Source organism: Limulus polyphemus, unplaced genomic scaffold, assembly GCF_000517525.1.
Source record: "Limulus polyphemus unplaced genomic scaffold, Limulus_polyphemus-2.1.2 Scaffold3360, whole genome shotgun sequence".
NCBI lineage: Eukaryota > Metazoa > Arthropoda > Merostomata > Xiphosura > Limulidae > Limulus > Limulus polyphemus.
The window spans coordinates 118,652-135,109 of NW_013668970.1; the positions used below are offsets into that span (position 1 = coordinate 118,652).

At 33.1% G+C, this 16,458-nt stretch overlaps 1 protein-coding gene across 1 annotated transcript in view; it reads left to right on the top strand.

The window, feature by feature from the left end:
- The window catches only part of LOC106469216 (A disintegrin and metalloproteinase with thrombospondin motifs 20-like), a 113,302-nt gene extending 100,434 nt beyond the window's left edge, over positions 1 to 12,868 (top strand). The window contains exons 31-35 of the mRNA XM_022397666.1: positions 1,097 to 1,289; positions 2,277 to 2,413; positions 4,042 to 4,238; positions 5,007 to 5,105; positions 7,868 to 12,868. Coding sequence (XP_022253374.1) covers positions 1,097 to 1,289; positions 2,277 to 2,413; positions 4,042 to 4,238; positions 5,007 to 5,099 — 620 coding nt within the window. The 3' untranslated portion in view covers positions 5,100 to 5,105; positions 7,868 to 12,868. The remainder of the gene's footprint in view (positions 1 to 1,096; positions 1,290 to 2,276; positions 2,414 to 4,041; positions 4,239 to 5,006; positions 5,106 to 7,867) is intronic.
- Positions 12,869 to 16,458: the final 3,590 nt, after the last annotated feature.

A 16,458-nucleotide genomic window follows, 5' to 3' on the forward strand; every position in this document is an offset into this window, starting at 1 on the left:
CCTCGTGTAGCTTTGCGCGAAATTCCAAAACAAACAAACAAAAAAGTATTAATGATTCCATATGTTGACTCGGTTGACGAACTGTAAGTTCTTATTAAATAATTATAATTTATCAATTCCATAAAACAGAAGAAATTGTTATATCTATATCAAGGGATCACCTGTATTAACAAAGTTCGCAATCAAATCAATGATGCTTTCTTCTCTCAGTTACGTTTGTTAGGCCTAAGTGGAAGTGTAAACGGTACCCACTGTCGTGAGATTTATTTTTCACACCTCAGTGCTTATGTTTTCAACCATCAGAGGAAATAAAGTTCTACTTGGTTATTAAGTTATTCTAATATGAATAATAATTATTTGTGTTACTATCCTAGACAATAGAGCTTGTATATAATCTTATGATGTCATATATTGATTCTTCCAGGTGGCGCTGTATGAAATATTAATATAATGATTTATGAAGTTCAGAATATAACTAAAATTTAATTACGTAGTTCTTAATTCCCGAATATCTTCTGAGATATGGAAAACTCTGCATTTCAAAGGTAATATTTCATTGTGTCGTTAGTGCTAAGTCAAGACATGCGCAATAGAACATTTTTGGAATCCACGAAAACTTGTAATCAGATTCTAGTTATCTATTTATGAGGGCTGTGTTTTTACGTTGTTAGAATTTTCAAAAATATAACCTGGATTCGATCCTACTTATAAAAACATTCTCGAACGAGTAATAAGAATACAATATGCAACATACATTACTTCGTTTGTAGCGATCCCCTGATGGGTGAGCGGTAAATTCCCACCCTTAAAATGCTAAAATCCAGTGTTCAATTTTCAACGTAAGCAGAGCGCAGATAATCTATTGTATTTATAGCTTTGTGCTAAAACACCCCAAAATATCGCCCGCAGCATGTTCTATATCTAGAAATAACCACTTTCTAATAATGCTGTTTAAAAGGGTCATAATAATCATTTTTTTATGCTTCAGTACATATTGTTAATATTGTATATTGGCTGGAAGTGTATGTTTGGAAAACGTGTCTCAGATTTCAACATCATTTGTATGCTATCAATAATACTAAACCACTTGATCCAGGTTCTGCTTCTGCTGTCAGTTGCCATGACATCCAAAAATGGAGAAGAATAAAGGAAGATGGAGAGCAAGACATTTATGTGCGTGGAAAAATAGTGAAGATATACTGTGCCAAAATGAACACCTCAAACCCTCAGGAATATGTATCGCTACCTAGCGGAGAGAGCAACAACTATTCTGAAGTGTACGACAAAAGGTGTGTCACTGTTACTGAAAGCGTTTTATATTACTATAATTGTAATTCTCCGTTGGTCAACTAAGAGTAGTATTTTGTAACAAGTTCACATTTCTGGGATAACGTCTGATATTCTGTTAATTGAGACTTTTTGATGTTGGGTTTAAGTAGTTGGAAGGTCAACACTACACAGATGTGATCTAATGCTTAGCATGCTGTGCTGCTGATAGGAAGGCCCTAAGTTCGAGCCGCAATATTCTACTGAACACACTGCGCACTTGCAACTGTGACAGTCAATCCCAATATTCATTTAACCATAGATTTGTCGGTTCATCGGTTTGTTAAACAAAGTTTGTAAAACTACGTACGTACCATGTTGCTTGGGAATCTCTGACTTTCTTGGTTACAGGATCCATGTGATATTTGACTACAATAATATAAACATTTCAAAAAAAATACCATAAGCATTGCAGTTAATCCCATTTATTACGGCTGGGGTTACATATGTATGTGTTCGTAGACACAGTGGTTTCACCCAACTGAGTATTGTAACAGGCAAATTATCAAATAACTCGGTGTGATGTAATATGTGGATCCCACCAGTAGTGAACGATATAAAAACAAGTCGGTAATTTAAGGGTTAAAAACAGGCGCAGAAACTGTGCTGCTGATGAATGGTCAGCAGCTCTAAGATTACAGGTGGCTATGGCCGAACTATAATGGTTTCTGATCGGGTCATTGAAATTGTGTGTCATGTCATATTAGATACCATTTAAATGAAAAACAAAAACAGAATAGTAAAAATAACCATAGCAGGAAAGAAATCGTTTATAAATACAGAAATTTATATAATGACTACTTGATATTTATAACATAATTTCTTCCGAGCCAATACAGAAATAATTTTGTTGTCGTTTTGTCAAAAGAAGTAAAAATCTTTTTTATCGAGCTTCGTGCTAATATTTCAAGGAAATCTTGAGATCTCGTGATGTGGTTTTCTGGCTACAGGTTGTTGAATCCTGACACGTGTCCCTACGGTGGAAATCGCCAGGACTCCTGTCCTTGTGTGACGGAGAGAAGGGTGGAATCAGGGCTGACCATGTTCAGAAAGCTGGCTGTGAATCTTACAACTCTACAGGTCATTAGTAAGTTACACATCATCAATTGTTTATGTTAAGATGTATAGCAGGTTACAGTGTTGTACAAGATGTTAAAGTAATTACTTGTTTATTATGTATTTATATCTGAAATCGGAATTTTTAAAATGTAACGTAAAAGATGGGCACTCATTCTCAGTTGATGACCTAAGGAGGTCGAAACGTTGTTACTTTGTTTGGGTTTTTTATATAAAGTTTTAATAAGCATATTTGCAGTCTCTGCTACATTATGTCTTGTTTCTGTGTTTACTTGATTTTTGAGCTCTTCTCAAAATTTTTGACGAAACGACTAGAAATGCAAGTCCTTGACCCACAGGTCAACATTGGGGTTCCCAACATTGGTATTAACATGTAAACATCCATTCAAAGCAACAATCTAAACTGACGTTTGGATTTATATATATATATATATATACTGCAGAATCCCGCAAGGGTTTTAAAGGGGATTGAAATATAGTTACATAAAAATTGAAATGAACCCCCATGGGGTTATTCAAAAAACAAAATTATCTACTGCTAGATTTTTACGAAATTTTCATTTTGAATGTTCTGGAAGGGGGGGGGGGCTCAGGGTATCTTAATATCTGAGGGTTGGCTATAGAGTCTTACCGAAACTATCTTTTTTTAAGGTGAATTGTGGCTTGGAAAGCTCAAAACATTGTTGAACTATCGTAAAACATCATCAATGGACCTGCTGGTAACTCTAAAATAGGTTAAAAACTTGTTAGCAATAGTTTGAACGAGATTAAAAACATTTGTATATGTGTGTGTTAAATAGCACTTGTAGACGCTCTCTTTGGTTTAGACACAACCTGGCTTGATATTATTGTAGGTTTACATTGTGAGGAGTCTCTTATATTCAGTCTTATTTAGAAGTCTCGTGTTTTGTATTGTATTAGGTTTTCATACCATAAATTCTCGTGACATTTTCTAATGATCTCACTTAAACGCTAGAGGAATTTTTAGCAAAGGCTCTTCCTCCAATTGTGGAGTCGTGTCGTTGCACGTTCGCCAGTGCACAGTCCAAGTAGCACTATGCCATCCCTAATTTTGACCACCAGGAGACAACCAGCTAACACTAATCACTTTTACTAAATACTTTATTATTATGTATTATTGTTTTTTTATTACAATTTATTTTTTATAATAAGGTTCCTGATATAAATGATTTTAATTTTTTTACTCCTATTGTATGCTTGTGAAGTTTGGCACCGACATTGTCACAGGCTCTCAACCTTTCAATAATCTCGTCAAAGTTCTTCAAGTAATATACTCAATTCAATTTGATTTAAGTAATAATGTTTGTCCATTTCACACAGTTTGGCATTCCCTCCACTTCCTTACTACTACCCTCTTTCCTCTACTTAATATTGGTATTTTTTAATACAGTTTTTAATTGGCAGTATTTTATTACTCTGTTTGTGCCTCGTATATTTAATATTAAAGATTTTCAGTGCCAATTTTGTTTATTTGTTCTAATTCTAGTGGCTACAAATTTTTTTTGTTGACTTCTGGAAGTTTAACAACAACTTTCACGTTGCTATTCACCTATATATTTGTAAACTTTATGTTTAGGTTTTCGATTTTTGTAAAAGCTCTATTTTTTTTTATAACAGCCGATGATTTCACGTTCAGTAAAACACCGCATGGACAGAGGGTAAGATATGGAGAGGCAGGGGACTGTTACAGTCTCGAAGAGTGCCCCCAAGGTCGTTTCTCTATTAACTTAAAGGGTACAGGTTTTATCGTATCCGAGGCCACTCAATGGGAAAAGTATGGTACCAGGACTACTATCAAACTACACATATTGGAGGTAAGAACCGCCATCTAGTGGCAGATGTAAATTATGATACCAGGACAACTATCAAACTACACACATTGGAGGAAAGAACTGACCTCTAGTAGAAGATATAAGGAGGTTAGAATAAAGAATCACTATTTTATGACCGATGTAAAGATGTTGTTAGATATAAGTACTGCACACTCTGATAGATTTCAAGATGGTAACGATAAGAACTTTCTAGTTTTACAACACATGTACTCTAAATTTAAACTTGTAATGACGATATTTTTTCGTTTGAATCAGTAGTATCAGGTCGCTATAAAAAAGATCTGATCATTTTTATATGGACGTAAAATAGTTATTCACGTTTGTTCCTTTATAAGAAACGATTCCAAGAATGTAAAATTAGGATGCCTTAACCTTTCCATTGTTACTCACTTGCTAGATTGTTTTTTTATTGTAACTAATTTCTTTGTTGTAACAACTTAAAAAATATTTTTATGGCGATAAGCATGTCAAAGATTTTTTATGACGATAAGCATGTTCAAGATAACCGTAAACGGTTTTATAGCATCTCTTTATGACTTACAATCGTCAATAGCGTGTAGAAACAATAGAAAATAAAGTATTAAAATATTTATTAAATTTACGAAAGAGTCGACAGATGGCAGTTATATCAACGCGAACATGTTTGTCTTTAGAAATAAATAGGTGTTCCTTTATTTGCTTGTTTATTAAAATATTATAAGATATAGAGAACTTGACGTTGTTGTTTTTTTCTAAATTCTGATATTCTAGAATGGTGAAATAGTCCAAGGTAAATGTGGTGGTTATTGTGGAAAATGTACACCAGATGTCAGTGGTCTCTCGTTAGATGTAGCACCACTTTGACCAAGGTAAAATTGTATTGTTGTTATAGTAACAAATATTATTATTTTTTAAAAGAAGTCGTACAGATAATTTGGAACTTGTAATAATTTTTAACAGTTTTACAAGACTTTACTGAAATATAACCCTAATTCCCTCTCTCACGGCTATTCAGGTTGGTTGAGAGAATAGTGTTCTTGTTTTAATCTATCTAAATAAAGTCTATAATTGCTCTTATATTTTATGTTTTGTTTTGATTGTTTACAAACATTTAGATTCATTACCATTCATTACAATAAAAATATTTTGTTATACTATGTGTGTTTGTCTGCGACCCACCTTATACTCCTTGTCACCCACGTGTCGTGACCCATAGTTTGTCAACCGCTGTTTACGTATCAACGTTGCTTCTCTGTTTTATTTAATATTAAATTCACAACTATATCTGACAACTGCTACAAAATTTTATAAGTATTTTATCTCTGATTAGAATTTTAATTCTCGAGTATGTTAACATCATGTTCTCATAAAATTCTGTAAACATCGTTATCTTAAAATTTTTTTGTCACTCAACCTTAAGATTTATTTTATTTAATCGTTAATCATGCTAGCTAAATTTAATATCTTCTTTCATATTGTAAGCAAATCGTCGTGTGATATGTGTTTTAAAAAAATGTATAAGTATTCAACTAATTTGAAATATCACCTTCATCTGTAAAAGTAATATTTTATCTTTTTCCCCCTTTTCAATCAGTAAGATTTTTTTTATGTACAGTTTTTGAAAGAAACAGCCATCGAAATAAGAATATCTACTTTAATTGGAAGTACTCCATGATTCCACAATACACGTTGCTTGGTATTTTTTCAACTAATTGATTAAAACTTACAAGTGAAAAATGTTTTTGAACCCTTGTCTCAGGCCTCCAGCCATTTCATCTGATTACTGAACCCTCTCGTCATTGCTAACTGTTCTTGCAATCTGATTTGAAAACCTTCTTCTCTGCTTGATGGCAATGCCATCTAATTAGTGAACTCTCCCACGTCTCTGCCTTCCAGCTGTGCGATCTAGACTTTCAGATTTTTTTGTTTTGTTTTTAACCTCCAAACGTTGAAAACATCGGTTAACCAACATTAATTCCCACATTGTTAAAATTCTGTTTTCCTGCAAAAAGATTCATATTTCAGGTTTTACAAATCCGTAGTTTTTAAAAACCTTTTTCCTGCCAAGGGTTCTCTTATCATTAATCATGGTAGTACTTAACAGTGGGGATCGTGATGAAACAAAATGGCGGCCATAAAAAATCGACCGTTTAAAACTACCTTATTAATATAAATATTATGAATATTAACAGTGACTATTTCACAGTATTGGCTGAGCAAAACTAAAGCTTATTGTACTTATAAAGTCGCCTAAATATATGTGTATATGGAATGAATCACTATTTCAACGAGTAAGTGAGTGACTTTTTCAGACAAGCGTACAGAAAAAATTACGAACATTATCTAATTCTTTCACAGAACTTTTCCGTCTGCGGTCCCAATGATTCTTTTCTTGTAACGAAAAGGGTAGGTTGGTAGAAATCCTGATGAGTAATAAAATCGAATCGGGTATATGTGCGCCCCACGCTTGGTATTGCTGGCGCATAAAAATATAGCTAATAATAAGAAAACAAACAAGTTTAATATAAAAGAAAAATTATAAAGACAAGTAGGGGTCGATAAACACGTAATCTAGCTAGCTATAATAATATAGAAAGTTTTAATGCAACAGAAAGTGTTGAAACAAGAAGGTAAAAACTACAAAAACTGAGTTAGTTAAAATTTAAATTTTTTTATCCCTTAAAAAAAATTATCCCTCCTATGGAAAATCACTGTATGTTAGTTTGAGCTAAAGTAGGGATAAAAAAATTTAAATTTCAAGTAACTCAGTTTTTATAGTTTTGACTTTCTTGCATTAATACTTTTCGTAGCATTAAAACTTTCTATGTTACTATCGCTAGCAAGATTACGTAGTTATCGACCCCTACTTGTCTTTATAATTTTTTTTTATTATAATTGTAAAAGATTCAAATTCTCTGAATACTATGAAGTTGGGGTGGGGGCGGCTCTAGTAACTGAATTTTATTAATTTTGTTTCCTCCTAATTTCTGCTCCTACTTAAAAAACCTACTAAAGATTCAGCCTACCCTGAGCTCCTGTTACAACTTAGTTACTTGAGTTAGCACTTCTCACGAAACATAAATATCGATACTATTATTCGATGACGAGGAACCCACTTTGAGACTAATAATGGTTGGAAACGGCTTGAATGGGTAATGAAGAAAAACTTAATATAAGTTTAACACAACAGCAAATGTACAACCTTGTCGAAACGTTATACTTGTATCAAAGTTTTCTTCATTACTCATTCAAGCCGTCTCCAACCATTATCGATATTATTAGTTTACTCAATAAACCTGTTGTTCTTGTATGAATTCAGTAGTCGCTATGATGGCAAGAAGAATGCGTAACGTAAAACGTTTCAGAAAAATTACAGTACACATTTCGGAGTTAAAATAAGACGAAAAACAATATTTGTTTAATAAACGCAATACAAACGAAAAGAATGAAGATTGCTAAACTTTAGTAAATACAGCTAGCGCCATCTACAAGGTTGAAATAATTAAGATAAAATTTTGTAATAATATAAAAATGAAATAAGGTTTGCGTTTTCGGGTGTCTTATGTTTACTTTCTTGCTATCATCAGAAAATTCACGCCAGATGTAAACATCTTGTTTTATTTTTTTTAGGTATCACATATAGAAGAGAGATTCTCCTGGATACCGGTAGTGGTCAGCAGGCCCCCCTGAGTACAGTATTGTTTTTAACACTTGTTCACTTGTAAAAAGCTCCCGTCATCGCTGTTATGTTTTGGTTTTTTAACCTATAGCACGTCACCATATGAAAACACGTCATATTTGGATTGCTAAAGAAAAGGATTTTTTTCCTCGCTCTGCGTTGACGAAAGGGTTGGTGGTTTAGCCACAAAAACTTAAATGTTTTGACGATTTCCGGATTGACAAGAAGGTAGCACAAAAACCTGGTTATCTTTTATCAAAAAGCATCATATTTCTTTGGTTATTTGTTGTTAGGGAGTATCACTTTTTTTTCTAATTATTTTCTGCCAAAAAATGTCACATATTCTGGTTACCTATTGACATCAAAATGTCACTTTTTTGTTGTATGTTGTTAAATAGTATCACACTTTAACTATCCATTGTTTAAAAATATTGTGCCATGGTTATTGGTTGATAGAACATGTTTAAAAGTTATTTGGTTACTTATCAAAAAAAGTATAAAATTTTCTTATCTTTTTTTTTAAAGTAATCAATTTTATTGTTAGTTATACGAAACTTTTAATATTTTATTCGTTTTTCAGGAAAGTAAATTTTCCGTAATTCGGTTGCCTAAACGGTATCACGTTTTCTTGTTATTCATTTAAGCAAGTATAACTAATGTTTGCCTTAAACGAATCTCTTTTTCTAGTTGGTTATTGTGATGTTACGAAAAAAAGTGGAATAATTTTGAATTGATATACTTATTCCCTGTTTTATTTTGTTTTTAGTGTGTATGATTATGGCGCATACAACTAACCACTCAATGTTTACAATTACCTTTTGTAACATAATGGAAAAAATACACTTACTTTTCAATGTTTCGTCAGCAGCATAACCGATTTTCGGGTTAATGATAAATTGGTAAACCATTTGAAAAATAAGTAATTAATATCAGACAACTAATACGTAGCTATACTTGGTAGTTTTGATTGCCTTGTGTAAAGTAGTACATTTTTAATTCTCAGCTGGGCTAATACAAGTATTAAGTTGGTATTTTATCTGCCTTACTCATCTTACTCCACTTGAATATCACGTTACTAATACGTGTGTGGATCCAGCCTTTTCTCAGTCTTATAGAGCATGCTTATTACAAATTTGTTTACGTGAGTATTCTTAACTATTTTCTGTATGCTATACAATTTACTCCATTTGAATATTCGCTTATCGATCCTGCAGATATGATTTAAATCAACATTTCTTCTCTGACACAAAATTCTTTAAAACTTTTATTTTTTTGGCATTTTGCATATTGTAATTTAAGTAGATAAAAAACGAAAAATTATTTATTGATTAATAACTTTAAATTTCATTTGTTGATAGTTCGTGAAATACCTTTAAATTAGACTAACACTTCAGGCGTGCTAAACATTGAGCTAGTTCTTATTCATCGTGTTTGTCAAAATAAAAACCATTGGTAACGGCTCGAACTCTGAAGGTATTTACATGCATTGCGTCTATTCCCAGTTCAATAAAATAAAAAATACAAAAAAAACGTATGCGTTAACTATGTTCCTTAGATTAATATTGATTCGAAAATTTCCACCGATATATGTAGTTTTCATGCTTTTAACATCTAAATGTGATTTTGAGTTATGTAATATGGTTTCAAATCTTCTCTGAAACTGCGTTGAGCTCTTATCAAGAGAAATTCAAGACGAAAACTAAGAATTAACCACAATATATAAGTCACAATAGAGTCGTCTCTCTCTCTCTCTCTGAATGGATGTTTTACCTGTATTATTTGTCATTTCATAATAGAAAAAGTAATGACCATAACCTCCAGGTGTCATGAAACCCGCCACACGGTTGAAGTTTCTATAGAAACTACATAGTGTTAAACCATTAAGATCTACTGCGACCTTTTCCGACCAATAATAGGGTAATAGGTCACTAGTAAACCATTAAGTTATGTTCGTATTATAACCAGTTCTCTATATTAAAACCTGTCATTGCGTGTATGTGTGAAATGTTTCAAAGATTCATTTGTTCAAACTAAAAGGGAAATAAACTTAGTATGCTTTTTATACTACATTTATCATTCCCTTGGCATTAGACCGTCCATAACGTTAACTACAAGTTTTGTGTATTGTTTTAAAATTTCCACACTTTCGTTAAAAAAATATAGTCCGCACGTTTGTCCTTTGTGTCATGTAACGAGTGATCGTATTTATGTTCTTAGATTACCTAGAATTTACCCATGTAAAGTCAAGGAAACGCACATTAATTAAGAATTTAACGAACTCGTAGGTCTTGAGTCTAACACCTGTAATGTCAAGCAAACACATTAAGAAAGTAACGAACTAGTAGGCCTAGAACCTACACCTGTAAATTTAAGCAAAAACACATTAAGAAAGTAATGAACTTGTAGGCCTACTGCCTATATCTGTAAACTTACACCTAACAAGATACTGATAAATCTGCCAACTCGTAGGCCTAGAGCTATAAATTTAAGCAAACACATTACGAAAGTAACGAACTTGTAGGCCTTGTGCCCATTTCTGTAAACTCATGTTAAAGAAATACTGATAAATCTGTCAACTCGTTGGCCTAGAGCCTACAACTGTAAAGTCATGCCAAACAAACAAATTAAGAAAGTAACGAACTCGTAGGCCTGGAATCTACACCTGTAAAGTCAAATCAACCAAACACTAAAAAAATAACGGACTCGTAGGTCTGAATTGGTTAGGCATACACCTTTAATCTCGCATCAAGCAAATGCTAACATATCTGTGAATTTGTAGGCCTAGTTTCAAACAAACATACAGATATACGAGCGTCTTTTACTTCCAGAAACTCGACACAGGACAGCGAATAAATTAAACTGGACAAAGCCTAGCACCACCTTAAAAAATAATAAAATGAGTTTTCACCTAGGAAATAAGGTGTAAATTATTTTGTGTTTGTTTGTTTGTTTGTTGTTATAATTTTCAAGTAACTTCAGGCAGTCTCTTTATTATATAATTATAATGTACTCTTTTCTTATATTTTTTAGAGGGAGAGTTTTGGTTGTGTTAGTTCTCCAATTATTTCTCAAAATTAGAATTTTTTATATACAATAAAAATTGTGATAATATTGTGTTTTCGAAATATTAGTAAGCTTCGCCCAATTAAAAACAAACTCGTAAAAACCCTTAAATAAGTATGGATAATCAAATGATTTTAAAATAAACATTACTATGAAATTGTATGTATTACATTAAAGCTAATTGGCCAATTGTGCGTTGAAACAAGAAGTTTAATTAACGGTTGCGGTAACTAATCACCTGTCTTCACTTTCTTAAGTTGATCATACAGTACAGAATCATCTTCAAGTGAAGATTTTTGGAAAAAGGAAAGTAGTCATGTCAGTACTTTCTTCAAATCGTTAATACTTTGATACACGTGACACAAGACCTATAGATACTTTTCACGTTGTGTCACTGAACATTGTTACTGTTACTACAGGAATTGAATCTCTCGGGATCTGTTTTTGAGGTCACTGCCATTTTTTACTTTATGTAGACCGTCTTTGCTCAAATATGGTGCTTGTTGAGCTATTGAAGAAAGTCACACTGCCCTTATATTATCAGTCATAACGACTCGGGGAAAAAAAAAGGTTAACCAGGACTGTATTTACCAGAGACTCCAAAGAACTTTTCTTGCCTTCGAACTTCATCTGGTTCATAGTGGGTAAGTTTCACGAGTTACCCGATTTGTTCTGATTGGTGTTACAGTCGTTGACTATCCACGGGGATAGTGGTCACTCGGAAATCGCTGAACAACAAAATCATATTGCCTAAATCCATACTTAAGAAGAAATCTCTCTGGTGTTCTATAAAATGTTTGAAAACCCTAATGTTTTCTGGTTTCTTTATATTAGACACTGTCGTAAGGAATTCAGTGATGAAGTTGCAATGTTTAACAATCAAATAAGTTAAACGTGAATGTGCCAAGAGCTTATTTTACTAGGTTGTGTTTTCTACATCTCTGTACATAGGCATTTCACTTAACATCTGTACATCTATATCCTAGTGGAGATTTTTATAAGTAAATCTTTTTCCAGTTCGTTTTGCCTTTTTTTAGTATGCAAAGTTTGACATTGTTATACGACTTGAAAGATAGCTTTTAGACTTTACTCGTTTTTGTGGTATCAGACAGTATGATAGGATTTGATTATATTATTTGTATTATTATTTAATTAACGAATGAGCTATCGTGTTATTAAGCTCTTTGTCATTGACGGCTGGAAGTGGAGAACCGTCAGTTTCACTATCGAAGTTTCTAGATAATTAAAGATTTGATTTGAAATACAGACACTTGTCTCGGGATTGAAAATTTTTAAGGTTTTTTTAACCACCACCTTTGGAACACTAATCAAACCACTATATATGTTATACTGTTTTGAACAGTGGGCTTGTATTAGTGAAATGGAAGATATATTTGTAGGTAAGTGTAAAGTACATCTATTATATATATTTAAAAAAAAAACTTGAAACTGACACTTATAAGGTAAACTCATCATTTAAAAAACAAACGCGAAAGGAAAGCATTTATCTCAACAAACTTCCAGCATAACAAGTTAAAGCTTTTCTTTTTATTGAGCACCACGCTTATGCCGTTAATATCATTACTGCATTAAATTACAGGTTGCCTTGTTAATTATATCAATAGTTGATACAACGTGTCAGGAATGTAATCATAGTTTGGTTTTGATTCAAAATATGGCTACTAGCCAGAATAGGATTGCTGTTTGATGTAGAAAGTTTTTAAGAAATCATCACTAATTGTTTTATTTTTCTGGAATACTTAAATATTACACATTAATTGTGTCGGCAACAAACCTGCGTTAGGATTAATCGATTATATGTGTTCTTTTTTGTGTCAAAGTCAAGGTCTAATAAAATATGCTTCTTTTTTCTTTTCTTTCTTTAAGTGAAGCGAGTTGTCTTTTCTGGATAATTGTATGTGACTATCATTTTACATTCAACAATGAGACATTTGCCAGTCTACATTTTCTGCAAGATTTTTTTAATTCCAGGAGTTTTTGGTTATTGTTTTTTTTTATGCAGCAAGGTTCAATAAACCACAGTTTTTTTTTGTTTTTTTTTCACATTCACGCTCAGCCAGCAACCATTGTTTCCGGCTAAAAAAATGACACGGATAGGGATATTTCGATGTCACGTCGAACTCCAATTTTGTTCTCTGTTTTCTCTAAGCCTAACAAAATGTCTGTTCTATCGTGTAATTTTTATACACTTTCGGGTGTGGGTATAGTTTGCTCTCATTCCCTCATAAATCGATACGTTCAGCTGTTGGCTATATCCTGCTTCCACTGAATACAAGTATGAGGTACAATTAAACCAATGACGACAGATATGAGGTACAATTGAACCAATGACAAAGTCTGTATTTATGTTTGGAATGCAACGTGTAGCATTTTGGTAAAATAACGTTTACTAACGCATTCAAAGTATTTTATTTTTTATCATAAGCCATAGCCAAATATTAAGTAAATTTATATTTTAGAAATTATACAGCTTTCATTATTTTATGCAAATTACGCATTTTTTATTTATTTCTGACACATAAAGCACAAAGTTTTATCGGCGAATTATTTATCTGACAAAAACTTTTTGAACAAGGTGAAATTGTAATTCGAGATTAATCTTGTTAAAATAAAACATCGAACCATCCCTCAGAACGAAACATAAAACTCGGTAATATATGAACCTAAAAATCAATAAATGAAAATTTTAGAAAAGGACATGTTCACACCAGGTGGCACTACTTTCAAGATATATTACTAATATTGTAAAAAAAAAAAATCATAAGCACTTCATTGGAACGCAATTCATTAATATAAATATATACATAAAATAATACAAAATACAATCTTAATAAATGAGAAAATATTTTGACTATTTCTTCATTGATGATGCATATGCAGGTTATTAGTTCCAGAATAAAAACATTTAAATTAAAATCGTGTAGATAGCCTTGCCCTGTTATAATAAGATATTGTTTCGGCATGGAAAGAGCAAGAAACATTTATGTTCTAAGCAAAATTACACAATTTACATTGTGAAAAATAGTTTTTAGATTGCTCACTAGGTTAAGTGATCTCAACCTGTGGTCGGGACCCCCAGGACTGGGAAGGGGAACACAAACGGTACATTTTTATTTTATTTTTCATATTTGTTTAACTAGTAAGTAAAGTTGCTTGTGTATAACTGTATTATCCTCACAAGAAATGTTCTTTTTCGATGTTTGAAAATTGGGGATCATAAGTTATTCTCGTCCCCATGAAAACCTCTACCACAATTAATGCTTCATAGCAGCAGTTTATGGACTGAGCTAATAAGAAACAAAGAGACTTCACCGACATCTTCCTACAGTTAAAGCTTCATTGTAATAAGAAACAAAGATTTAACTGTACGAAGATGTCGGTGAAGTCGCTTCATTGTAATAAGAAACAAAGAGACTTAGCCGACATCTTCCTACAGTTAAAGCTTCATTGCAGAGTTCGCTGTTTCTGTGTTGATTTTTTTGGAGGGGGGAGGGGGTAAAAGGGGAAAGTGGGCGAACGGTACGAATATAGAGACTTCCCCTTATATCTGTAGTTGAAGCTTCACAGTAGTAATTTGGGGATGAACGTTACGACCCACCTTTTTTTTTTTATCTAGTATATATTTTATAGCCGTAGTGATAATTCACCTTTCGCGTCTTCATGTAGAAGTTACTACAACATAATAAACTCAGAATAGAAAGAGAAATAACAGTAGATGTTATTATTATTTTACAATCTTTGGTAAGAGCGTAAGTTTACTTTTATCGGCTATTTATTGTTTACATTTCGCTGTCTGATCGTATTCTACGTTGAGAAGGGAACAGACACGAGTTCTTCACTTTGTGCGCTACACCACCTGGCGTGTAGCGTGGTTTGTGTCATTGATGGAAGCCAGGCACGTGCCGCAAGACTGGCAAAGAGGTTCTAGCACAGTGCGTACAACAGCTGTCCATACCTGTAATAATACAAGCTACGTGTTAATAATATTCAGGCAGTTGTCCAAACCTGTTAAAAATACGCGTTACAAGTAAATATCCAAACGGCTAACAAACTCATAATAACACTAACAATGGTTTCATGGTGGGAAAACGAAAATGAAAACGGTTGATAAAACACAAAACATTTTATTTACAAGGTTCGAACGTTTCGGAATACACTAATTCCATCTTCAGCGAAATCGGAAAATCGTGATAAAAAGATGATTATTAACTAAAATTATAATATAATATCAAAATCACTAGTTAACTTAGTTATCAAGAGAAGTCGTAAACGGACGGATAAAACTATAATTATATATATATATATATATATTACACAGTAGTTGAGTTAAGGTAAGTGTGAAAACTTAGAACAATTTTAGATCCAAAGAGTTTTGTGAGTCGTTAAGAGTCGGGCGGTCATTAGCTACGAGTAAACTTTCTTTAATGTAGAATCCAAGGTCTGAACATCCTGTAGTAAGGATAGTTTGGTTTGTTTTGAATTTCGCGCAAGGTTACACGAGGGCTATCTGCGCTAGCCGTCCCTAATTTAACAGTGTAAGACCAGAGGGATAGCAGCTAGTCATCACCACCCACTGCCAACTCTTGGGCTACACTTTTTACCAACGAATAATGGGATTGATCGTCACATTATAACGCCCCCAGGGCTGAAAGGGTGAGCCTGTTTTGTGAGACGGAGATTCGAACCCGCGACCCTCAGATTGCGAGTCGATCGCCCTGACCACCTGGCCATAATAATAGAGAAACTCGTTCAATGAAATACTGCGACCCGTGGTTTCAGAACGTGAACGAATGAATGAGTGGCTGGGTTTAAGTAGTGGACGGTCGGTTCTGTTAGATACTCCTAAATGTTCACGGATTTTAAGTGTCGTTTTGTTTTGCTAATGTACGTGACCTTAGAGTCACTACACGTATATTTATAAATGAATCATGAACACAGAAGTTTAGATAGTTGATCTTTGTACTGAAATAAGTGTTTAATGCTGAGGCTAGGTCTGTATATTATTCTAAGCTGAATTTGACGGTGGAAGTTTTTTTATTAGGGAAGAGAGTTGTTTTTAACTGGTAGGGATTGTGGACACGACTCCTAGAGGATGAACTGAAACATAAGCACTACTGGCAACATCTATTTATCCTTGGACGCCAAGATCTCCGAAAGTGCGTTTTGTATATTGATTTTATGCGTTAATCCATAAGAATAACCAGAAAATAACAACAAGAGAGGAATAAGAACAAAATAGAAAACTCCAAAAACTGCGACTTTATTCATTTTCATCCCCAGGTTTTAATCCTGATAATGTAATCTGAATGATCTTCAACTTGATGATATTTGTAAACAAACTTTAATCAAAGGCCTTAACTTTAGCATTCCAGCCTTAAAACTAAACTATGCTAATTACATTTACAATTTTGAAAAATCTTACAGAACCCTTACTCCTTTCCAGTGTTAACTAAATTGAAA